General features: G+C 43.3%; 1 protein-coding gene across 1 annotated transcript in view; it reads right to left on the reverse strand.

Annotated features, from left to right (window-relative positions):
- LOC123756747 (uncharacterized) overlaps positions 1-22559 on the reverse strand; it is a 222161-nt gene extending 199602 nt beyond the window's left edge. Inside the window, exon 1 of the mRNA XM_045740042.2 lies at positions 22372-22559. Coding sequence (XP_045595998.2) covers positions 22372-22465 — 94 coding nt within the window. The 5' untranslated portion in view covers positions 22466-22559. The remainder of the gene's footprint in view (positions 1-22371) is intronic.
- Between the last annotated feature and the right edge of the window lie 2946 nt (positions 22560-25505).

Raw genomic sequence — 25505 nt, forward strand, 5'->3', positions numbered from 1 at the left:
ACATAGGTAAGGATAGCGTGGGAGGACCGTGGGAGGGACAGGACATCCCAGGCAGCGTGGAGTGGGCTTCACCAAGGGCGCGTCTCTGTATTTACTATTTGTCTGCAGAATCGACCCCGCTTTTCTAACCAATTTATTTTTCCTCTATTATATCTACTACATATATTTCTAACACACGCACACACATGTTCCCAGGAAGCAGCATGCAGCAGCTGTCTTACTCCCAGGTACCTATTTACTGCTAGGTGAACAGGAGCATCAGGGTAAAAGAAAATATACCCATTTGTTTTCCGCCATCGCCGGGGATAGAACTCCGGTCCCCGGGATTACGAGTTCCGTTTGCTTTCCACTCAGCCACCAGGCGCCCTGTTGTGTGTACTCACCTAATTGTACTCACCTAATTGTGCTTGCGGGGGTTGAGCTCTGGCTCTTTGGTCCCGCCTCTCAACCGTCAATCAACTGGTGTACAGATTCCTGAGCCTATTGGGCTCTATCATATCTACATTTGAAACTGTGAATGGAGTCAGCCTCCACCACATCACTTCCTAATGCATTCCATTTGCTAACTACTCTGACACTGAAAAAGTTCTTTCTAACGTCTCTGTGGCTCATTTGGGTACTCAGCTTCCACCTGTGTCCCCTTGTTCGCGTCCCACCAGTGTTGAAAAGTTCGTCCTTGTTTACCCGGTCGATTCCCCTGAGGATTTTGTAGGTTGTGATCATGTCCCCCCTTACTCTTCTGTCTTCCAGTGTCGTGAGGTGCATTTCCCGCAGCCTTTCCTCATAACTCATGCCTCTTAGTTCTGGGACTAGTCTAGTAGCATACCTTTGGACTTTTTCCAGCTTCGTCTTGTGCTTGACAAGGTACGGGCTCCATGCTGGGGCCGCATACTCCAGGATTGGTCTTACATATGTGGTGTACAAGATTCTGAATGATTCCTTACACAGGTTCCTGAACGCCGTTCTGATGTTAGCCAGCCTCGCATATGCCGCAGACGTTATTCTCTTTATGTGGGCTTCAGGAGACAGGTTTGGTGTGATATCAACTCCTAGATCTTTCTCTCTGTCTGTTTCATTAAGTACTTCATCTCCTATTCTGTATCCTGTGCCTGGCCTCCTGTTTCCACTGCCTAGTTTCATTACTTTGCATTTACTCGGGTTGAACTTCAACAGCCATTTGTTGGACCATTCACTCAGTCTATCCAGGTCATCTTGTAGCCTCCTACTATCATCCTCTGTTTCAATCCTCCTCATAATTTTTGCATCGTCGGCAAACATTGAGAGGAACGAATCTATACCCTCTGGGAGATCATTTACATATACCAGAAACAGTATAGGTCCAAGGACTGACCCCTGCGGGACTCCACTTGTGACGTCTCGCCAATCTGAGACCTCACCCCTCACACAGACTCGTTGTCTCCTGTTGCTTAGGTATTCCTCTATCCACCGGAGTACCTTCCCTCTCACTCCAGCCTGCATCTCCAACTTTCGCACTAGCCTCTTGTGTGGCACTGTATCAAAGGCTTTCTGACAATCCAAAAATATGCAGTCTGCCCACCCTTCTCTTTCTTGCCTTATTTTTGTTGCCTGGTCGTAGAATTCAAGTAACCCTGTGAGGCAGGACCTGCCATCCCTGAACCCATGTTGATGCTGTGTTACAAAGTTCCTTCGCTCCAGATGCTCCACTAGTTTTTTTCGCACAATCTTCTCCATCAGCTTGCATGGTATGCAGGTTAGGGACACTGGCCTGTAGTTCAGTGCCTCCTGTCTATCCCCTTTTTTGTATATCGGGACTACGTTAGCTGCTTTCCAAGTATCTGGCAGTTCCCCTGTTGCCAGTGATTTGTTATACACTATGGAGAGTGGTAGGCTCAGTTCTCTTGCTCCTTCCTTTAGAACCCAAGGGGAGATTCCATCTGGGCCTATAGCCTTCGTCACGTCCAACTCTAGTAAACACTTCCTTACTTCCCCACTGGTAATCTCAAACTCTTCCAGTGGTTCCTGGTTAGCTATTCCCTCACTTACCTCTGGAATTTCTCCTTGTTCTAAGGTGAAGACCTCCTGGAATTTCTTATTCAATTCCTCACACACTTCCTTGTCATTTGTAGTGAATCCTTCCGCCCCTATCCTTAATCTCATAACCTGTTCCTTTACTGTTGTTTTTCTCCTAATGTGGCTATGCAACAATTTAGGCTGAGTCTTTGCCTTGCTTGCGATGTCATTTTCGTATTGTCTTTCTGCCTCTCTTCTCATCCTGACATATTCATTCCTGGCATTCTGGTATCTTTCTCTGCTCTCCAGTGTCCTGTTATTCCTATAGTTTCTCCATGCCCTTTTACTTTGCTGCTTAGCTAGCCTACATCTTTGATTAAACCATGGGTTTCTCATCTTCATTTCTCTGTTTTCCTTTTGGACTGGGACAAACTTGTTTGCTGCGTCCTTGCACTTCTGCGTGATGTAATCCATCATATCTTGGGCCGTCTTTCCCCTGAGCTCTGTTTCCCATGCTATATCTGTTAGGAATTTTCTTATCCCCTCATAGTTTCCCTTTCGGTATGCTAACCTTTTGGTTTCGGTATCCCTCCTCGAGTTCAATAACCCTTCTTCAATCAAGTACTCAAACACCAGTACACTGTGGTCGCTCATTCCTACTGGGTCCTCAAAACCGATTTCTCTTATGTCGGAGTCGTTCAGAGTGAAGACTAGGTCGAGTCTCGCTGGTTCGTCATTGCCTCTCATCCTTGTGGGTTCTCCGACATGCTGCGTTAAAAAGTTGCTTGTCACCACCTCCAATAGTTTGGCTCTCCACGTATCCTCGCCTCCATGCGGTTCCTTGTTCTCCCAGTCAATCTTTCCGTGATTGAAGTCGCCCATGATGAGCAGGTGGGATCTATTTCTACAGGCAGCAGAGGCTGCCCTCTCAATTATAGTGTTAACTGCCTTGTTGTTGTTTTCATACTCTTGACTGGGTCTCCTGTCATTTGGTGGAGGGTTGTATATTACTGCTACTACTATTCTTGGTCCTCCCATTGTTATGGTGCCTGCTATGTAGTCTCTGAACTCCTCACAGCCCGGGATGGCCATCTCCTTAAAACTCCATTCCCTTCTCATGAGTAGGGCCACTCCGCCTCCTCCTCTACCTTCCCTCTCTTTCCTTATTACTGTATACTCCTGGGGAAACACGGCATTCGTTATGATTCCAGAGAGTTTTGTTTCAGTGAGTCCGATTACATCTGGGTTAACTTCTTGTGCTCTTTCCCTTGTGTGTGTGAGTGTGTGTGTAATCCAAGGAATGTGTTGAGATAAGGAAACAGCGCGCGACTAGTGTACATATGGGCAGGAGGTGTGTAAAGGGCTGCGGTGGAATGCTGTCTAGAGCCTTAAAGTGAGGGGATGCTGAGGGGTTAAGAGGCGAGTAGAACAAGGGGAGGGAAGCTGCAGCATAGTACTTAGGGGAATTATGTGGGTTAAAGGCAGACGGATTTATGGACGAGACCGGGGAGGGAGGGAGGAGGGTGTGGTTGCTGGGGAGAAGCTCTTCTAGTTGGTGGAGGCTCTGCTAAGACGTGCAAGCTCTATTGGGTTGTTTAAGTCCGGATGAGAGGAGTATAGCATGAGGGGGGGGGGTATAGCGTGGGGGAAGTATTGTACCTGGATTGTATCTGGAAGGGGTTCTGATAGTTCTTCTACTCCCCAACTCGACTTGTGAAAAGAAAAAGTCGTGAACATCGTGGAAGGAGTGAGGGGGGGGGTATAACGGGAGGGGGTGGTGCAGTGGGGAGGGAGAGTGATCAGGAACAGAAGTGTGAGAGCCAAAAATACCAACGCTGCGAAAACACGGGAAGTCTGCGTAAATAAAGTGTGAGGAACGTAACAAATCTGGAGAAAGTCTTAACTGATGTAAGTCTTCAATGTTGACTAAGTTATCCAGACCTTTAGTGATGTAAAGTAAGGTAATCATGGGGAGAAAGCGCCAAGCCTGTACAACTATGCAGCATTTAATAGGATATGAGGCGAAGGCTTTAGAAGACGGAGGGAAAGACTGGTGCCGTCTTGCCAGGAAGCCCCGAGTATTGGGCGGTGGTGGCGGTGGTCTCTGCCGGCGGTGTTCAAGCCCAGAGCCTTGACATCCCGGGGTAGAGCTACGTGGGAACCCGGCGCCCTGTGTGCCATCCTTGCTCCTGGCTACATCTCATTCTTGGCTAAATTATGTATTCCGCTCCTGCCGGGTAAGACCGCAGGGCTCAACCGCGCGCCTTTACCTCGAGCGTCAAGTGGCACTCGGTCCATCAAGCGGGGTGTGTCCGCTCTCACATCGAAGTCCCCACCTGCTGCGATTTTTCCCACATGAGTGCCGCCAGGTGAGGAAAGGGAGATGAGGAACAGAGGTGGAAAGTGAGTGGAAGAGGCAGGAAATAGTAGGAAGTGTAAGGAGTGAAAGTTGTGGTAGGCGGTCCGTGAAGGTCTCTTGCCATACCACTAGACCTGACCACGCCCACGCCGCCCACCCACGCCATAATCCCTGCCAGTTATATATCCCCCACCATAACTAGAATCCGTTTGTACCTCGTCAGTTTATAAATTGCGACTTACTATAGTGTTAATAATATCATTATTCGGGGGACATATAATGCAATCTTAGCGTAGCTGAGCTATCATGTGCTAATGGAGCAATAACTGAGAATATAGTGTTCCCGGGGGACCAATACTGCTGATGATTAATCTCTTTAAGTTCTCTTCCCGCCACCGGTTAAATAATTGTGCCCAGAGAGACGCCACTCAGCTAGTTTATTTACGCCACTCAGGTAGTTTATTTACGCCACTCAGGTAGTTTAGTTATATGTATTGTTACAAATTACGATAGCGACAGCTCAACCCAGCGGGTTTTCTTCCTATTAGTGGGTGTTACACATGATGCTATGGCGTTATGTTCACTCACAGGATGAATAACGGTGCTCCAATAAACTCGCCCTTCGGGACAAAATTATAACAAATTAAAATCTCAAGGAGATGCGAGGTGTGAACAAGGAGACGTGGATGCTGAGATCCTCTCGTGATGTGACGGTGGCGGGTGTGTCCGTATGTGTCAGCTGACACTTGTGATAATGTGCGAGTTATACAAAGTATGTGGGAATGATATTTATATATTGTGGTTTACTGTTAGAGAATATTTGTTTAGCCAAGTGTTTCACTGGGAATCTCTTTCTCCCCCACTCCCACCCATTGATATTTATGTGTTAAATATTTCTCACTAAACAACCCCGGAAAATTAATCTTTGCCCCGAGGGTCTCGTTTACCCTCATGCCGGCGGGAGTGCGTCCCTCATACTGACTTGTACTCCCCCTCATCTCTCGTTCTCACTACCCGTCCCTCACTCGTCCCTCACCCATCTCCTCAACCCGTCCTCCTATAGCACTTTATATATACAAGAGTTTTTAACATTCTCGGACAATATCACTTGCCCTCTCCTGTGTCAGGTGCCATTCTCAGTTACGGGCTCACCATAGCCCGTGCTACTTGGAACTTGTTCCGAGTAGCTGAATCTATAACAACAACAACAACATTCTCGTACAGCCACTAATACGCTTAGCGTTTCGGACAGATCCTTAATCCTAATATTCCCTGGAATACGACCAGCCAAATCGTTTAACAACCAGGTACCCATTTTACTGTTAGGTGAACAGAGGCTACAGGTAAGGATTGGCGCCCAGTCAATCCTCCCCGGCCAGGATACGAACCCAGGCTAAAGCGCTTGCGAAACGCCAGGCGAGCGTCTTACCACCACGCCACGAGGACTTTATATGCTTTATAAAGATAAGGGCACATTAGTACAACAATTTCTTGACGTTGGGAAACCTTAGGACGGGTTGCTCTCCTAGCGATGAGGGGAGTCGGTCGGCCGAGCGGACAGCACGCTGGACTTGTGATCCTGTGCTCCCGGGTTCGATCCCGGGCGCCGACAAGAAACAATGGGCAGAGTTTCTTTCACCTTATGCCCCTGTTACCTAGCAGTAAAATAGGTACCTGGGTGTTAGTCAGGGCTGCTTCCTGGGGGTGGAGGCCTGGTCGAGGACCGGGCCGCAGGGACACTAAAGCCCCGAAATCATCTCAAGATAACCTCAAGATAACCACTGGGAGTGAACGGGGTGACGCCTCTAGCAACAGTTTACCGCCAGCCAGCACACCAGTCTCATTACAATTTACTGCTGTTGTTTTAGATTCAGGTACTCAGAACAAAAGTTCCAAGTAGCACGGGCTATGGTGAGCCCCTAGTGGACTTACCTGGCACAGGAGCGAGGCTGTGTATGCAATTTACTGGCGCGTGTTTCAAGGTGATCCGTGACCCTTGGGGATGGGCCACGCCCTCCTGCCTTAACAAGCACGCACGCAAGCTCTCAGAAGCATATCCGTGCGCGCGCACAAACATCTGCGACTAGTTCTGAGAGTTTCCCCATAACTGCGCAACCTACTCAGAGATCAGGGGTCATATTCACGAAGCAGTTACGCAAGCATTTACGAACCTGTACATCTTTTCTCAATCTTTGGCGGCTTTGTTTACAATTATTAAGCAGTTAATGTGTTCCCAAGCATCAAGAGACTTTTTATAACAAAAACAACAGTTGACTGGGAAGTTCTCATGCTTGTAAACTGTTTAATAAATGTAACCAAAGCCGTCATAGATTAAGGAAAGATGTACACGTTCGTAAGTACTTGCGTAACTGCTTTGTGAATCTGGCCCCAGGTTTCCCCCTGTTAATGATCGCTATGGCTGATACTGGCAGAAACCCGCATGTCAACATAGCCACCACAACTTGGCTGATCCGGGCACTTCCTGCAGGGGGAGCCTGTCCCGTTCGATGTCAAGAAGTTCAACATTTATTCCGGCAATAGTTATGATAATTTCTAATATAAGGTTGAACAGTTGTGGGCTTTTCATTTTCATTGTGTCTGTGCTCATGGCATCTCGACTCTTCACTGGATCTGTTCTATGTTTCCTGCATTATTATTTTATCCCATAATATACTTTAGTGTGTGTAGCTACAGTATCTGACCAAGTATTTTACATGTATAGACTTCCTCACAATGGCAAATGGAATCGTTAGAGTATTCAAAATAATATATTATAGATTACATGCTTGGTGAAGCTTGGTTTCCAAAGCAGCTGTCACGAGGAAATTGGTCACATTGGGAAGTCTGTGATTCATACGTCAGGCTGCAAGCAGCAGCCAAGAGTTAAAGCTCAACCAATGCCAGCACATGCGAGTACGACTACTTCCTGACATACACACATGTTCTCAAACAATAATCTGCCATTACCTACACACTACAGTTTCCCATACCTCTACAGTATGTACTAAACTTCTCTAACCGAAACGCAATATCAATAATTATAAATCGTAACATCCTGGCTGCGACCAATCTCCCTCACTAGAGCCTAATTCGCGAGAATCCTGGGCTCTGTCTACCCTGCAAGCCCACACTAACAATGTTTCCTGTACCCTTACAACCGCGATCCCAACTAAGCTCCTGGGTCCAAATGGTAATCCTCATCAGGATGTGATAGTATGTCATACAATACTTTCAGTCCTCGACAATATTTCCAAACGTTTGTTATACAACATTCAACATATTTCTCAATTCTTCGATATTAACAGGCTACACAGATGGCTGGCAACAACGGACTTTGGGAATTAATAGATTTGCCGATAGAATATAGCCTACAATAACTGAAATTGTTATATTTCCCTTACCTTGCATTGGTTTAGAGGATCAACGTCCAGGCCTCCAGGTTGGTGGACTGGTCGACCAAACTGGTCTCTGACCAGGCCTCCAGGTTGGTGGACTGGTCGACCAAACTGACGGACGCGGGAGGCTCGCAGCTTGACGGATGAATCACAGTCTGGTTGATCAGATATATTTTTGGGAGGTTTTATCAAGTTCTTTTGAACACCGTTAGAAGTCGGCCAGTTTAAAGGGAGAGTTGAACAATCTTGAGCCCTTGATAAAATTTAAACTACAGCTTAGGATAATTTAAAATGTTAAACGTTGCAATAGCATACATTAATTTAAAATTAATCTCCATATCGGACATCATATGCGCAACAGCTACAACTTGAGCCCAATTTAGCTTCTTCCTAACTATCAATTTTCAATTTTATTGAAGCCCAGACTACCGTAACAGGCCTAGCATAATTCTATTAATGATTTTAAAAGTAGATATGAAAAAATAATAAGTCGGGAATCATTGTGTTACAACCGGCGGCTGGGAAGAGGGAGTCAGAGAGCTAAAGCTCGATCTGCAGGCACAAATAAGTGAGTACTCTCACACACGCGCGCGCGCCGGGTATGTGTGTGTAAGTACTTTAGGGCGAGGGTTTATCCCGGCCCTAAAGGAAACAAAATGAGAAGCAAAAGAACAATCCGTGGGTTAATAGGGCATGTATGCCCTAGTAAATAGGCATAAATATTGCCATTATCAATAGGGCAAAGGAACTGAACAAAAGGACGCGGAGGAACTTCCGAAATAATAGAACACCAGAACCTGAAAGCAAAGAAAGAAAGAAAGAGAGAGAGAGAAAAAAAGAAAAAGAAAACCTGAGGGGTTGATATCACGCCAGACCTGTCCCCCAAAGTCTCCATCAAGAGGATAACATCAGCGGCATATGCCAGGTTGGCCAACATAAGAATGGTATTTAGAAACTTGTGTAAGGAATCATTCAGAACCTTGTATACCACATATATTAGACCAATCCTGGTGTATGCAGCTCCGGCATGGAGTCCATATCTCGTCAAGCATAAGACTAAATTAGAGAAGATTCAGAGGTTTGCCACCAGACTAGTACCCGAACTGAGGGGTATGAGCTACGGGAATTAAACCTCACGTAGCTGGAAGACAGAAGAGTTAGGGGGGACGTGATCACCACATACAAGATTCTCAAAGGAATTTACAGGGTAGATAAAGACAATTTATTTATTAACAGAAGGGGCACACGCACTAGGGAACACAGGTGGAAATTGAGTGCCCAAATGAACCATAGAGATATTAGAAAGAATTTTGTTTGGTGTCAGAGTAGTTGACAAATGGAATGCATTAGGAAGTGGTGTGGTGGAGGCTGATTACATACATAAGTTTCAAATGTAGATATGATAGAGGCCAATAGGCCCAGGAACCTGTAAACCAGTTGATTGATAGTTGAGAGGCGGGACCAATGAGCCGAAGCTCAACCCCCGCAAGCACAACGCGTGCGTCTACCCTCCCTCTCACCTTTAACTCTACTGCCTCTCGTCATCAAACAGACAGTAGTGCACCTGTAGTGTTCCTCGGCTCTCTATAAAACATATCTATTTCCCTATGTTAAACTCTCAAGCTGCCACGCCACAGTCTGCTAACTAATCAAATTTAAACGTATTGTAGTAGTCAACATCCTCGATTTACAATCGAGGGGCTCGGGCTCAATCCCTGACAAGGACAGAAACGGTTGGGCACGTTTCACTCATCTGATACCTCTGTTCAGCAAGCAGTAAATAGGTACTCAGGAGTTAGGGGCAAATGTTGGGGTAGCCTTACAGCACAGCCTAGCGCTGCCTACCCTAGCCTCGCTTCACGTGTCAATGACAATACACATTACTAGGAAATATATCCTAATCTCCCAAAGTTACACAATCCTTTTCCCTCATCCCTAACCTCGAAATGAACAAGTTTGCTAGAAATTAAATCTTAATTTGTTTAATTTCTATCGTAAATTTACGAGATTCAGCAAAAAAAAAAAAGTTTACAGACATGTGTTGATTAGTATTTACCATTAAATCCGCCTCGCTAATTTGTATATATATAATAATATACTGGCAAATGCGAACTGAAGTTTGTATGACTTCTGCTCGCTACAGTAGTAAAAGGTACTGAGAGGTAGGTTGATTAATAAAGATTAAGCCACACACCAGAGGTGGCACGGGCATGAATAGCACGTAAAGGTAGGTTGAGGATAGTACGGATCTATATAAGTCTCGTCACAAGCTCGTGAGGACTGGCTAACCATAGCCCGTGCTTTTTTCCCCGCTCCTGTGCTAGGTAAGTTACGGGCTCACCATAGCCCGTGTTACTTGGAACTTGTTCCGAGTAGCTGAATCTATAACAACAAGAGCTGGTGGGGATGCAGCATTACATCTGACGGCTCTCTACAGAGCTGCGGACGTGAACCACACCTGACAGTTGGTGCTCTCTAGGGAGCACTGGGATACATCACACCTGACGGCTCTCCATAGACCTGAGGCCCACACCTGACATCTGGCACTCTCTACAAAGCTGTTCCCCACACATATGACTGTCGACGTTCTCTACTGCAGAGATGTACCACACCTGACAGTCGGGCCATCAGGGGGGGTAGAGGAGAAGATAAAACCATTTTATGACTTTGAAGGAACAGAAATGTGCATTACAGGAAGTGCACTGGAAGATAAAACAACAAGTGTTTACAAATTTCCTATTTCATTCCTACAGCTATGTAGAGATGCATCAATGAATTTATTTTTTATTAGACGGCGTCTACATGTGCAACATCAACAAATAAAGTCTACTCTGATCTTGGTGTTTTTCTCCATCGTTGTCAACACTTTGTCTTCTCTAGAGCCATTGCTTGAGCTGTAAGGGGAAATACCAGCAGACCCTTCAACATTCAAGAGGAACATTACCTCGTTCTTACAAATCTATTCCTCAGTAGCCAGGCTGTGGTGACTTAAGCCTGCGTCGGAATGTGAGCCGCAAGCCTCAACAGTTCGACTATTCAGACCGTCAAGCAAGAGACCCCGAACCACTTCAAGGCAAAAAGTCTTCGTGGTGATATGGAAATAATGAAGACCATCCCGTCGGCTCCTGAATAAATACACCTTTGACCATCCTAAGGTCCCTGAGCAGTGTCGTCCATCTGTGTCTCTGAATCAAATTGTAGACCATCCTTATTGCCCTGACAGTGTGGACCATTTCTGTGGCCCTGAAGAACGTTGGCGACCATCCCTTTGACCCTGAGGCAGTGAGAACCTAGAAAAAGAGACCATCCCAAAAATGTCTGTGACCTTTGTGTGTGTACAACTCTGACATTTCCCCGAACCTCGGCTTGTGTGCCTGCAATTGTGCCCAGTCAACTAGTTTTCTAGGGTTGGTATTCTTGTATCACTGAATCTTGATACTTAGTCATAATTTATTTGCTGGTATTACTTGACAAAAATACTGAATATAAATTCTGGTATCAATTCGCAATTAATATAAATAATACAACTTATTTGGGCTCATCGGTCCCCAGTGTTTTCTATGGTGAAATAAAAAGATTTGATTTATGACGTCACATTCGTGGCCAGTTAGTAAAAACATATCAGGAAAGGTTATGCTGATATTTGTGGGTATTAAAAATATGTTATCAGTATCAGAACTGTAATAATATTATTGTATTTAATGAAGGCCAATAAGACAAGAAATCAATAATAACAGATAAAAAGACGTCAGTTGGGCAATGTTAATTTGGAAGTGACCGTTGTGGCAATATACAATTTGCATATATATGCACATTTCTATTGAATTAGTGGTTTGATACATCGGTTCGCTTACTCTGGCTACACATAGATTCGCTTTTGTTTAATATATCTTTGGCTGCCGAGCCCTATGGCTGGATATTTCAACATTCACATCCTGACAGAAAAGAATATTTTGCGAACACTTGGACTAGTCAGTACGGCAGGGACCTCGCTGTTTAAGCAATGTTAAATTATCGCAGGGGTCGAGGTTCAATTCCCGATGATCCGAGTACAGTAGTTGGGCATCATTTCTTCCTTCCGTCTTATCTCAGTTTCTTCCTTCCGTCTTATTTCAGCTTCTTGTCCTTATATTCCTTTTCAAGTGCTATATAGTCTTGTGTGAAAACTATACGAACACATACCCAAACACAAAACAAAACAGGCATAAGTGATGACGAAGATAAGTGATGATCTTTATTGACAAAATCAATACACAATTTTGCTCAATCTGAGTGATTCAATTAGATCTTATTACATCGAGGTACTGTTCGTATTCACTGTCACACAGGACAGAGGATCATACACAAGAAAATAGGTCAAAATTTTAGGCATAAGTGAACATCAGATGGGATCTACTGCGCCTTGTTTTAATTACCAGTAGGCCTACCGAACTAATTCAAGGCCCAGCTGATAACGCGTCTGTATGGTGTTGCAATTCCTGTGGATCTCAACCACTCAGTTGGTGTGGAGCAACCAGAATCAAATTCTGGTCTGCAATATTAGTGCAGTAGTGCAACATGGACCTTTATTACAAGGCACGGGCAAATAATACTAGCCTAGCCTTTGGCTGGTTATTTCAACATTCACGTCCTGAGAGAAAAGAATATTTTGCAAACATTGTCCAACCAAGTAGACTAATCAGTATGGCGGAGGCCTCGCTTCTTATAGGTCAGTGTTGTTGACGAGACCATACACTAGAAGGTGAAGGGACGACGACGTTTCGGTCCGTCCTGGACCATTCTCAAGTCGATGGAATGTAGGTCAGTGTTCATAATACTAGCCTAACCTATGGCTGTTGACTGTTTTATAGTGGTGGCAGCTTTTATATAATAAAGCATACCATTATAATAGATCCTTAACCATTCAACCTGTCCTCTTACAAAGAACATCGCTTTTCGCTTGTATCCATTTATAAGGCTAAAAAATTTACTAAAAAATAGAAGCGGCTCGCGAAAGTGACGTACTGTCCCGTTTTCTTTTTTGGGTCTTCTGGCTTAGTCTGTTACATTAAGAACATAAGAATGAAGGTAACTGCAGAAAGCCTATTGACCCATACGAGGCAGCTCCTATTTATATCCATAAGGTTAGGAGAGGACACTTTAAATTAATCGTTTTCTTGACGTTTTGAAACCTTAGAACCATTAGCTATACTCAAGAGCAGTATTTTTATTGTCACATGACTGAATTTTTAAGCTAGGCTAGCTTACTATTTGTTAAATTTACTAGTCACCTGCACGACACAAATTTCAGTAGACCTAACTAACCCTAGACTGGGATAAACTACTTTTTCCTTCCGTTGGCTCATGGTAAGGTTTTTATCTCAGAAGAAAGTGGTTTTTATATCAGAAGAAAGTGGTTAATATATCAGAAGAAAGTGGTTAATATATCAGAAGAAAGTGGTTTTTATATCAGAAGAAAGTGGGTTTTATATCAGAAGAAAGTGGTTTTTATATCAGAAGAAAGTGGTTTTTATATCAGAAGAAAGTGGTTTTTATATCGGAAGAAAGTGGTTTTTATATAAGAAGAAAATGGGTTCCCATTCCCATGCAGTTAGCAACATACCAATCCCCTAAAGTTACCAAACTTTCCGATCCCCTAGAGCTGCCCAACTTACCCATCTACTAGTGCTGCTCAACACACCCATCCCCTACTAGCAACACACACACCTTCCCACACCCCTAAGCAATACACAACATATCCCCACCCCCACCTACCAACACACAATAAAGCGTCTTTCGAGATGATATGTTGGGGTGCGAGGTGGGACGGTAAATCCTGCATCTCCTGCTGCCAATATCAAGCTTTCACCCTCCTAGCATCATTCACTTCACAGCCCACCTAGCTTTTGACTCCCGTCGTCCCCAGCTCGTGTCATTTATTTTCTCCTGTCTCGCTGCTGAGTCTATTCATCTATAGAGGGGTGGATGACTGCGACACTTGGGCCTCGTGTGTATGGCAGCTTCAAACAAAGAACTTTGGCGAGGGTTTTAGTGTTAAATAGCTGATAGGTGATCCAAACGACCTTTGGATCAACTGACGTACAAATACAATACTAAATGACCTGGTACTTAATGCATCTATTCTTCCACTACTGAAGTAAAACAAAATGGTAGGTTTACAATTGTGTGTTTAGTATTTCCAGCGTGGTAGTAAAAAAGGGTCCCAGTAGTACAGTCAGGCTCGTTCTCCACTAATTGTTGTCGCCGGAGGTGACTAGTTTATTGTGCACCTCATACTCATCCTGTACGCGGTAGCGCAAAAAGGATTACAGACGACAGAAAAGGTCTTTATCAGACCTTAACGGAGAATATAACAGTCACAATTACATCTATCCTGCACACCTTATAATTATAATATAAGATAGTTAGATTATTGTTCCATTTCAATAACGATGTATTTACAATGAAACATTGTACATTACAATATAAGCGTAACATGTATATATACACTGACTACCTGTTCCCCGACACACTGAGTTATGAATTATTACAGGCTAAACAACATTTGCGCTAACAAGTTAATCCTTGGTACACAACAGTGTGCTGCTGCTGCTGCCCTGATCTATATGAGTAGTTGTAGAGTTTCAGGGTAAAAAAGCTAGACCGTGTTTACTTATTACTACATCTCGCTGGAAACAAAAAAGTTCAAACGACACAAAGCATCCTGCATACGGCCTCTATAACCTTTCTCACTAAGAGAGTGAGGTCATGGAGTGCATAACAATGATATAAACTAAGCATACAACAGAGGCCGTGGAGAACACGTTAATGAAACCAGAGCCGTCCCACCAGTGACATGAATGAGCACCCTGAGCACACTCCTTCACTTCTCATGCCATTTGGTTCCCTGCTGGGGGAGTCGACGCCCTTGTGCTGCCCTCTATCGCCCGTAAAAGGCTAGCCATCCATCAAGGCTGCTATGCTGGAGTGGCCTACCCTTACCAGCGCCTCCCAAACAGTTTCCACCCCACCTTAGGAGGCATGAGTGAAATATCGAATGTATCCTTATTACAACTCGATCATTTAATATTATTATCAGTGATAATCGAGGAACTTGCCCTCTTACGTACCTTAGCCTATGCAGCCACTTAAGTTTGCGAACATTGCAATATAATACGATATTAGTTGCTTTGACTTGGCTCTTAGCCTGATCTTCCACCACAGGCTACAGCCTGAGCTCATTCAGGAAGAGCTACGGCCTCACGTTTCCTGGGTAACGTGACACCCCCTGCTGGGGAACACAGGCACACACGACTGGCTTCTCCAACTTGAGTAGCATCGTTAACTCCGTCAAGTTAAACTGTAATATATTTCATATTAAAATTCCTGATTATGTATATCCACCTGTTAAAATATACGTCTGCATGATTAATTTGTGGATTATGCAAATAAATATGGAACAATATTATACGTGAGTGAAGAGCCTATGGTTCACAGGGGCACCAGAGTCGACAGGAAATCCTGTCTTAGGCCCATAATGGGTAAAATAACTATATTATGTGTACCAAAATATACATATGGTATAATTGTAACTTTTGCCTAAAGTTAGACGCAGATACAGTAGAACATTAATGATTGGTATCAGAATTCATTTCACACGATTCCGGGCGCCGGCGAGAAACAATGGGCAGAGTTTCTTTCACCCTGATGCCCCTGTTACCCAGCAGTAAATAGGTACCTGGGAGTTAGTCAGCTGTCACGGGCTGCTTCCTGGGGTGTGTGTGGTGTGGGGAAAAAAATAGTAGTAACAGTTGATTGACAGTTGGGAGGCGGGCCGAAAGAGCAGAGCGCAACCCCCGCAAAGCACAACTAGGTGAATACAACTAGGTGAATACACTGATATATCTCGTGTTGGTTTCCGAAAGCATGATAGAACCGATGAGTTAGGCAAAGGATATCCCTTCATTTTGGCTTACTCATCAGCAACCTGTGAACAAGCACACTAGGAACTTCAATGAAACTTAATAGATACAAGACAGCGAAATCTACACTAACTAACCATCTATCGTAACACTTGGGCTACCGAGCAAGAACCGACTCATATCTATGGATCCTACAATAAAATTAGCAGACTTTTCGATATTACTACTTACTGCTTGGCTTTTTCTTGGCTATAAATATATATGCAAGAATTCAACATCTGCGGATATAGATTTGCCCAAACATAAAGTGTCAGAAAAACAATTCGCAAAGACCTACCTTGAACCACCAAATACGTTAAGTGAAAAAACAAAATTATCAAGAACTTTTGAAACTATTTGTCCTTAACAAACGTTACATATCTCAATAAATTGTTTTAATTCAATTCTGCGAGTGGAAACACACCAAATGAAGCAAAAACTTGAATAAGAAAGCCGCAGCCTCAGACCGAGAGTCTGGTCGCACCGGGATACATGCATCTCACGGCTCGCATTTTATTTACCTGGTGACCCCCTGACATTTTAATCTCGTCCACCAAAACAGCAAGGGACCCAAATTTCCTGGGTGGAGAAAATCCCGCACAACTTTTAGGAAATGTTTCGCAAAAGATGCACAGTTAAGCAGAATAACGATATGATCAGATTTATAGTTACTACTTTTTCCCAAATATATATACAAAATCCAGTCTGGTATTTAACATTAAATTATTACAAGCGTCTTGGAAGTATAGTGGCTATGTTCTAGATTCAGAATTCGGGATCTCAGGTTCGATCCCCGGCCGGGATAGAAATAGTTGGACCTGTTTTTTTTAATCTGTTGCTACATATATATATTTCAATCCAATCACTTGCACCATCAGAGCCTCGAACTCACGACCACCAGAGTGGAATACTCCGGTGGTCGTGAGCTTTACCGACCTAACTACCAATACCCACAATAAGAGAGGGTTCCTCTCTTATTGTGGGCCGGTCTTTTATAAACATATATATATATTATATATATATATATATATATATATATATATATATATATATATATATATATATATATATATATATATATATGTATATGACCGAAAAAGTAAGATTAATAATTCTAACACGAATTTTCTCAATCTTTCGTACATTATGCTTCACTGTTGGAGGTAAATCAAAAATCACTTCTCCAAAATTCATTTTTATTTTTAGTCTGACGCGACACGGGCGCGTTTCGTAAAACTTATTACATTTTCAAAGACTTCACAAATACACAACTGATTAGAACTTGCGTTTCCCTGATTTTATATCTACATTTGAGTGAGGTGGGAAGGGTGATGTGGCATTACATTTGAGTGAGGTGGGAAGGATGATGTGGCATTAACACAAGACAGAACACTAGAGGATATTAATAGGGTATTAAAAGTATCAACACAAGACAGAACAGAAACAATGGGTATTGAATAGAAGAGACAACTAACCTCCGAAGAGACAACTAACACAACACCTATACCCCCTATTAGACTATTTTACAGGAACTTCTTTTCCACAGCTCATAAAACAGAGGAAAGGGTCCTGAAAGATATTGTTAATAGAAACGTTATCCCTACAGACAAAAATCAGAGGATACAACTGACGATTTACTATAAAACCAGAAAAACGGCCAGCCTACTCATGAGAAACTCTCCAGACACGAAACAGAACGCTTTAAAAGAGACTAACGTCGTCTATGCCTTCAAATGCCCACTTGGGGACTGTAAGCTCCAAAAAACCCAGTATATAGGCAAGACAACAACATCTCTTTCTAGGCGTTTAACGATGCATAAACAACAGGGCTCCATTAAGGAACATATAATCTCTTCCCATAACCAAACCATCGCCAGAGAAATCCTAGTAAACAACACAGAAATCATCGATAGATACAGCGATAGCAGGCGGCTTGACGTTTGCGAGGCACTACACATCAAGAAGTCAACACCAGCAATCAACAGCCAATTATTGCACAACTATATTCTACCCACCTCAAGACTCCGCTCCAATATAGAAGCATCAAGAAATATGGACCAATAGGCTTTCTACAAACACTTCTATTCAATACCCATTGTTTCTGTTCTGTCTTGTGTTGATACTTTTAATACCCTATTAATATCCTCTAGTGTTCTGTCTTGTGTTAATGCCACATCATCCTTCCCACCTCACTCAAATGTAATGCCACATCACCCTTCCCACCTCACTCAAATGTAGATATAAAATCAGGGAAACGCAAGTTCTAATCAGTTGTGTATTTGTGAAGTCTTTGAAAATGTAATAAGTTTTACGAAACGCGCCCGTGTCGCGTCAGACTAAAAATAAAAATGAATTTTGGAGAAGTGATTTTTGATTTACCTCCAACAGTGAAGCATAATGTACGAAAGATTGAGAAAATTCGTGTTAGAATTATTAATCTTACTTTTTCGGTCATATTTAATAATATATGTCTACAGGAAAGACTGCTACCAAAATATACTAATATATGTATATATATATATATATATATATATATATATATATATATATATATATATATATATATATATATATACATATATATATATATATATATATATATATATATATATATATATATATATATATATATATATATATATATATATATATATATAATTCATGGGTACCACCTCTGGTGCAATTGTAGGGACCCATAGCCCCGGAGAAGAAAATAAAGAGTACTCAGAGAAGACCTTGAGGATCCTCACTGAACACTGATATTTTCTTCTCCTACCACCCCTATTCTTTTTGTATGTGTATATATATTTATCTCACTTTATTTTTAAATTTTATTACACAAAAAAGGGTTACAACATTGGTTACATGCAGGGTACAAGGCTACTTGTCACAGGTTGTAGAGCTTCTCCAGCTCCTCAGATGGCGGGCAGGAACCATGGATGCAGTGAGCATTTCCTCTCTGGATCGCCACACAAAAGCTCTGAAAGAGAAAACTGGTGGCTCTAGGGTCTCTAGTTGTTTCAGTTAGCTTGGACCCCAGCTCCTTCAAAAAACTAGCAGCACTTTTACCCCAGGCACCAAGTGTCTCTGAGGCAATGGGGACAAAATTGTAGTGGTGACCAAGGTTTCTGTATTTATGACTTCCCGGTGATTGGCAGCACCTCCTGCCTGTGCAGCACTGAAGTCAACATAGGTGTTGGCTAAAGTTGAAACGCAAGTGTAGTCCAACACCAACTGTCTTACCATTCCTCCAGGGGTTCACCGTGATCCCGTCTGGGCGACCGACAGGCTCATCAGAATAGCGGGGCATTAGGTAGCGGGGCTCTCTCTGCTGGACAACCGGCCGTGGTATGGCTGCTCTTAATAATGCCATTAACCTCGCCGTGACTTGCATGCCATCCTCCTGTCCTTTGGCAGAGAAGGCCATGCCGTCCGTACCTGTCGGCCACTGCCTCGCCGCAAATACACCTATATTCATTGTGGATTGGGGCGGAGAGCAACAGCAATTCGGAGGGCCTGCGGTGTGAGACGAGTGCCGGTTGCTGACATTGGGGTTGCTAATAAGAAGTCACCTGCATGGGGAGCTGCTACAGCTTTAAGTCGGGCAGTGTCATGGGGTGTTGTCGCTTCTAGACATATCGCAGCTTCTTGGTCGACAATGGGGATTGCTTATGGGCTTCAGAAGAAAGTGGGTGGGGTGCTAGTCCTGCGAGAGAGAACCATTTGGTGGTGCAGTCTGTAACGCTGGGATCATGTCCCCCTGCCTGTTGACCTATACATATATTGGTCGGGTAAACAATTTCTGTAACCCCACTCAAATGAATAATTATTATTATTATTAAATTACCTGCTGAAACGTGATACGCTATTGGGTCTGAGCCTAAACATTTTTTTTTTTTTTACTTCTGAAAAGAACTATACTTTTCTGATTACACGAAACAATTTATTTCCCTGTTTAAAATTAGTACTTCCTTGGAAGTCAGAGATTTTTCCAACCGAACACAACGATGAGCCCCTTCGATCTCCAAGCTACAGTATATATGTTGTTTTGAGAACGGAAGGGGCGAGAGATAGATAGGTCTGGTTGAGAGAGACGGGGCATAGGGGGAAGGGGTAGAAAAAGGGCGAAATTCAGAGGGGTGGGGATGAGAGTTTATTATTTTTGTATAAAGCATAAGCTTTATTTAATGTTAAGTAACAATACTATTAGATACAGGGGGACACAGGCACGCCATTAATTCCAGCTCCCCCTCTACCTAATATGATTGTAACCTAACATTAAATAAAGCTTACGTCTAACAAAAACTAATAATAAACTCATTAGTATAAATAGATCAGTTTTTTGGGTCAGGATTCTGATTAGCTCAGGTAAGACAATAGCGTCTTTGCTTGCGGTATTCAATACAGAGTAAAACCAATATCCAGCGGGTTCCACATGGTTAGGCTTTCCCAGGCTGGCGATGTAACATAATAATACTGACTTGCAGAAATAAGTAATTATAAAACGAGTCAAAAGCGCATTGAAATCGTGTTTTTGAAAAGGTATGGACGATGCCTAACACGACTCAGTCACACGGAACATACATTAAGTAGATGTTTGTCAAAATAATATTTAACAGTATCGGATACATAAACTGGACTATACAAACTACTGTATTTTAATTCACATTTTTTACACTTTATTATCTTTTACTGTAGGCTGATTTATTATCTTTTACTGTAAGTGGCAGATTTGGCCACTTACTGGCCAAATCTGTTAACTACCTCTACAATATACAGGAGTCAAAGCTGGAAAGAAGGTCTTGAAATTTTCAGCTTATAATGTTCGTCAGCTTCCTCTTCTAGCAACTTTGACTCGTCTGTGTTTACATGCGCATTCTCCGAGAACTGCCAAACTTCGTCCTCAGAAGTTTCATCCAGTGACATTTAGGTATCTTGGAAGCCACGTAAAGGAGCTGGTGTGTGTGTGTCTGCGTGTCTGTGTGTGTGTGTGTGTGTGTGTGTGTGTGTGTGTGTGTGTGTGTGTGTGTGTGTGTGCGGGTGTCGACATCCTCCCATCTGCTGGTTCCTTCACAGTTAGGGCTTCCTTCCAGTAGGCGCTTCCCTCCCTCCAGCTCATCCTCCTAAAATGAAAGTACTTATACTAACTGTTTGATGGAAAGTGCCAAAATGTACTGATGGACCACAAGAACGTTGACCTTTGTATTATTGAATTTGGACAAACTGGAAACATTTTTAACCGCTATAAAAATATAAGAGCTAACCTCTCCGATCAATCCTAGACCTAATGCACGTAATCGTAAGCCTAATTAAGTACATATATGAGCTATACTAGGTCTAGGAGTATTTAAGTTTGGTTTTAGCTTTAGTTTTTGGGGGACTATAAATTTAATAGTACAAAAAGTGGTTTACTGGTAATTCATTACTACATATTGGTACTTTTTATCAAACAGTTACTTGTGGATGGGTCCCTCCCTCCCTCCCTAACCAGCTGACAATTCCATTAACCCTTCCTAACACCTGCCGATCTACCTCCCTGTAGGTGCATGGCGAGTCCATGCACCTACGCATCTCCTAAGAACCGTGTACATAAGAACCTCCCTTCAAGTTAGTTCTTACCTCCCAGTTGGTACATCTCCCTTACAGCTGGTGCTTCTCTCTGCTGGTGCTTGACTCCCTCCCAGCTGGTCCTTAATTGCATCCTAACCAGGTGGTGTTAAATTACCTTCCTCCCAGCTAGTGTATCATTCTTTTAATTTGTGTTTTTCTCCCAAATGACGTCTTTCTCCATCCCAACTTGTACCTCTTTAATTCCCAGCTGGTCCTTGGCTTCTTCACATATAGTACGTTCATCCCACTCAGCTGGTGCTTCCTTACCTCCCAGTGGTACTCCCATCCTTGCCAGCTGGTGCTTGACTTCCTCCCGCTGAAGCTCCCATCCCTCCCAGTTGGTGCTTCCCTCCCTACCCAGCTGGTGTATGCCTTACTTATAGCTGATCTCCCCCTCCATCCCTGTCCAACCACTTGGGGTGGACGGTAGAGCGACGGTCTCACTTCCTGCAGGTCGGCGTTCAATCCCCGACCGTCCAAGTGGTTGGGCACCATTCCTATCCCCCGTCCCATCCCAAATCCATATCTTGATCCCTTCTAATTGCTACATAGTCGTAATGGCTTGGATCTTTCTCCTGATACATCCCTCCCTACCCCCCCCCCATCCCAGCTGGTGCTCCTATCCCTCCCAGTTGGTATTGGCCTTGCTGCCAGCTGGTTCATGCCTCTATTTTAACTGGTGTCCCCCCCTACCTCCCAGCTGGGGGATGTCTCCCTCCAAATTGGTAATCCCCCAACCCCCTCCGTCATCCCCAGCTGGTGCACCCCCCCCCCATCCCTCCCACCAACTCTAATTTAGTCCTCAAGCAAGTGCGAAACTTTTTTTTTGTACATTTGTCTAGTTTAAAAAAGGAAAAAACCAACTCGGCGCGCCAAAGGCATAAAATAAGCATGTGTGGAGGGAGTTGTGGTGCGCGCGGGTGGCCGGGGAGGCCGCATGCAGGCACAGCAAGCACAGGAAGGCAAGGAGGACAACAGTTAATAATTGAAGATCGCGGCGGCGGCGGCCTCGTGCGTAAGTTCCTTGTGTTGGAAGAAAGAAAACACACACAAACACGGCGGGGGAGGCACTTACCTTTCGTTTGAGCATTATCCGCCTCCCGCCCGCAGACGTTGGCTAGGATCGTACATAGCAACACCACTCGCAGGTGGTCGAATCCAATAAACATGATTCGAGCATCTAAAAAAACTCTGCGAAGTGGAGCGAATCACTGTAAATCACAGGCGGCGGCACAACACTCCTCTCATGGCCACAGTCCAACAGTCACTGTCATCTGCAGAAGTGCTCCAGGAGGAGTGACCCTCAGTTGCCAAGTGTCTTCCAACACACTCTCATTTATTCCACATTCATCCGTATCTATCGGGACTCAAAATCTGCACTAGTTAGATGTCTCTTTTGTGACGCCTGGTTGTACTTCATCTCTCAGATTGCCGAGTGGCAATCAAGAAAAACTTAGTAAAATTTAAATTGAATGTTTCTGAATCAAGCGCGCTACACCAGCTGATCAACTTCTCGTCACAGTGGTGCCAAATCTCCCCCCGCGATCTGACACAGAAAACGTGTGTATGGGAGACTACTCTAGAATCTCCACCCTCACTATACTTTACCTGAATTTACCTAAGGGTCACCATCTCTCTAATGGCCTCGACGAGGACAAGAATCCAGCGGCTTATCCATTAATTTGTAAATATAAACCACGTGTCTACCAGTCTCCGTGGTGTAGTGGTAAGACACTCGCCTGGCGTTCCGCGAGCGCTATGTCATGGGTTCGTATCCTGGCCGGGGAGGATTTACTGGGCGCAATTCCTGAACTGTAGCCTCTGTTTAACGCAACAGTAAAATGTGTACTTGGATGAAAAAACGATTCTTCGCGGCAGGGGATCGTATTCCAGGGACCATAGGATTAAGGACTTGCCCGAAATGCTACGCGTACTAGTGGCTGTACAAGAATGTAACAACTCTTGTATATATCTCAAACAAACAAACAAACAAACAAACGTGAAACTTTCACAGTATAAATAACAGTTGTTTTAGTTTAGTTTGTTTATTATGCACTTGATACTCATCTTGTAGTAGACAAGGATACAAAAGAAATTTATTTTATTGTAATTACTTGTGTAACTTAATAAGTAACTTTCGCTTACTTACGAAGACTGTCAGTAACAGTCACCATAAGCTAGTTATATAGTTTAAAGTATATGAATTTTATGTACGAAAGTTGCCGTAGTATTCATTCTCCGGCTCACAGCCAAACCACGATTTCGGGTTCGATTCCCGCGGTAGAACAGAATTGGCCACGTTTCCTTTCACCTGATGCCGCAGTTCACCTAGCAATAAATAGGTACCATGGAGCTAGGCAACTGTTGTGGGTTGCATCCTGGGAAGGTTAATATAGCTGGCCTAGGGGGACCTGTTATATACTGTGTATATAATAGGAGAGCACCAGAGGTCCCACACTATCTCATTGCCTGGAGAGGAATGGAGTTTTGGTTGGTTAAATACCCCAGAATTCCTACCTCTCTTATGGCTTTGAAGTATGGTGTAGTGGATACAGCGTGCAACTGCCACCTTGTTGGCCAGTGTTCGAGTCCCCTGGTGGGTTGAGTGTCTAAAAAGTTATATATATAACTTTATATATATATATATATATATATATATATATATATATATATATATATATATATATATATATATATATATATATATATATATATATAATTAGTATTTTAGTAGCAGTCTTTCTTGTAAACATATATTGTTGAATATGACCGAAAGGGTTAGATCAATAATTCTAACACGAAACTTCTCAATATTTCTTATGTTTTCTTCACTGTCGAGGGTAGTTGAAAAATTAACTCTCCAAAGTTCATTTTTACACTTTATTTATGGTCTGATACCTAGAAGCGTTTCGGAAGACACTTCTTACTCCTGTGTTGGTTCGGGGTCTTGAAGTGGGTAGAATGTAATTATGTGTTAATTGGATGTTGATTGCTGGTTTTGACTTTTTGATGCGTAGGGCCTCACTGATGTCGAGTCTCCTGTTATCGTTGTATCTGTTGATAATTTCTGTGTTGCTTGTTAAGATTTCGCTGGTGAGCACAAACCAGTGAATCTGTACGATGGTACAACATGGTTGCAGCTGGCAATCCCAATCATTATGGCCGAAGAGGAGGACGACGAGAGAGAGAATCAGTAATAGCGTGAATCCGTCTTGGATACAAATATCCATGGAGATTTGGAATGGAAACAACAGTTGATCAGCGAAGTTGCAGAATCTGTGGTGAGAGTGATGGACACCGCCTTGATCACTACCTACGTGAATGTGAACACCTGAGAGACATTAGGAATATGTGTAGAATAATAAACCCCACATTGCTTGAGTTAGGAAAACACTATTTGTCAAATATTGATACTGTTCTTAAAAAAATTCCAAATTTTGCACCCGCAAGATAACGTAAGCTTTTAAGGGTTGATAAATGTTAATCTTCTTGTTTGAGGAGCTGTTCACTTGAGACAGTTAAGCAAGTCCCAGCTGTGTCTGGGTACAAGTGACAGGATGAACAAGGCGGGTTTCCTATTGGGGAGTGTTGTACATTCTGCTATGGCGGTGTGTTCACTCACAAGATGAGTGGCGCTGCCCAATAAACTCGCCCCTCGGGGCAAAATTTAAATTTAAATGGTCTGGTTGTGTGTGTGTGTGGAGATTATATGCTTCTTGATGGAGCCGTGTTGTTTGTGCATTATTAATCACCTAGAAAGAGACGTTGTTGTCTTGCCTATATACTAAGATCTTTGGGGCTAATAGTCCCGAAGTGGGCATGTGAAGGCATAGACGACGTTGGTTTCTTTCAAGGCTTCTGCTGGTATTGAAATCATCCTATCGAGTGTTAAGTTCCCATGTAAGTGTTCTATTTTTAATTTTTTGAAGTTTACGTTTGTTAGTGGGTGCGGCTAAGGAACGAGCAAGTGAATCACATGTTAGAATAGGTGTGATAAGTGCTTTTAGGGGTACAGTTTTGTGTCAGCTTTGGCAGGTCTAAGTCTGTATAATTTACTTATAATTTACGAAGTGTCAAAAGACGGGTTGAGAGGGGCCGAGAGGGAAGTGTCAGAAGTTGTAGGAATTGAAGTAAGATTGGCAGAAGAGGGGACGGTGTGGAGAGAGGAAGAAGTAGCTGGGAGTGATTGAAACGTAGAAAAGCCGGTTT

The sequence above is a fragment of the Procambarus clarkii genome, chromosome 26, assembly GCF_040958095.1.
Source record: "Procambarus clarkii isolate CNS0578487 chromosome 26, FALCON_Pclarkii_2.0, whole genome shotgun sequence".
NCBI lineage: Eukaryota > Metazoa > Arthropoda > Malacostraca > Decapoda > Cambaridae > Procambarus > Procambarus clarkii.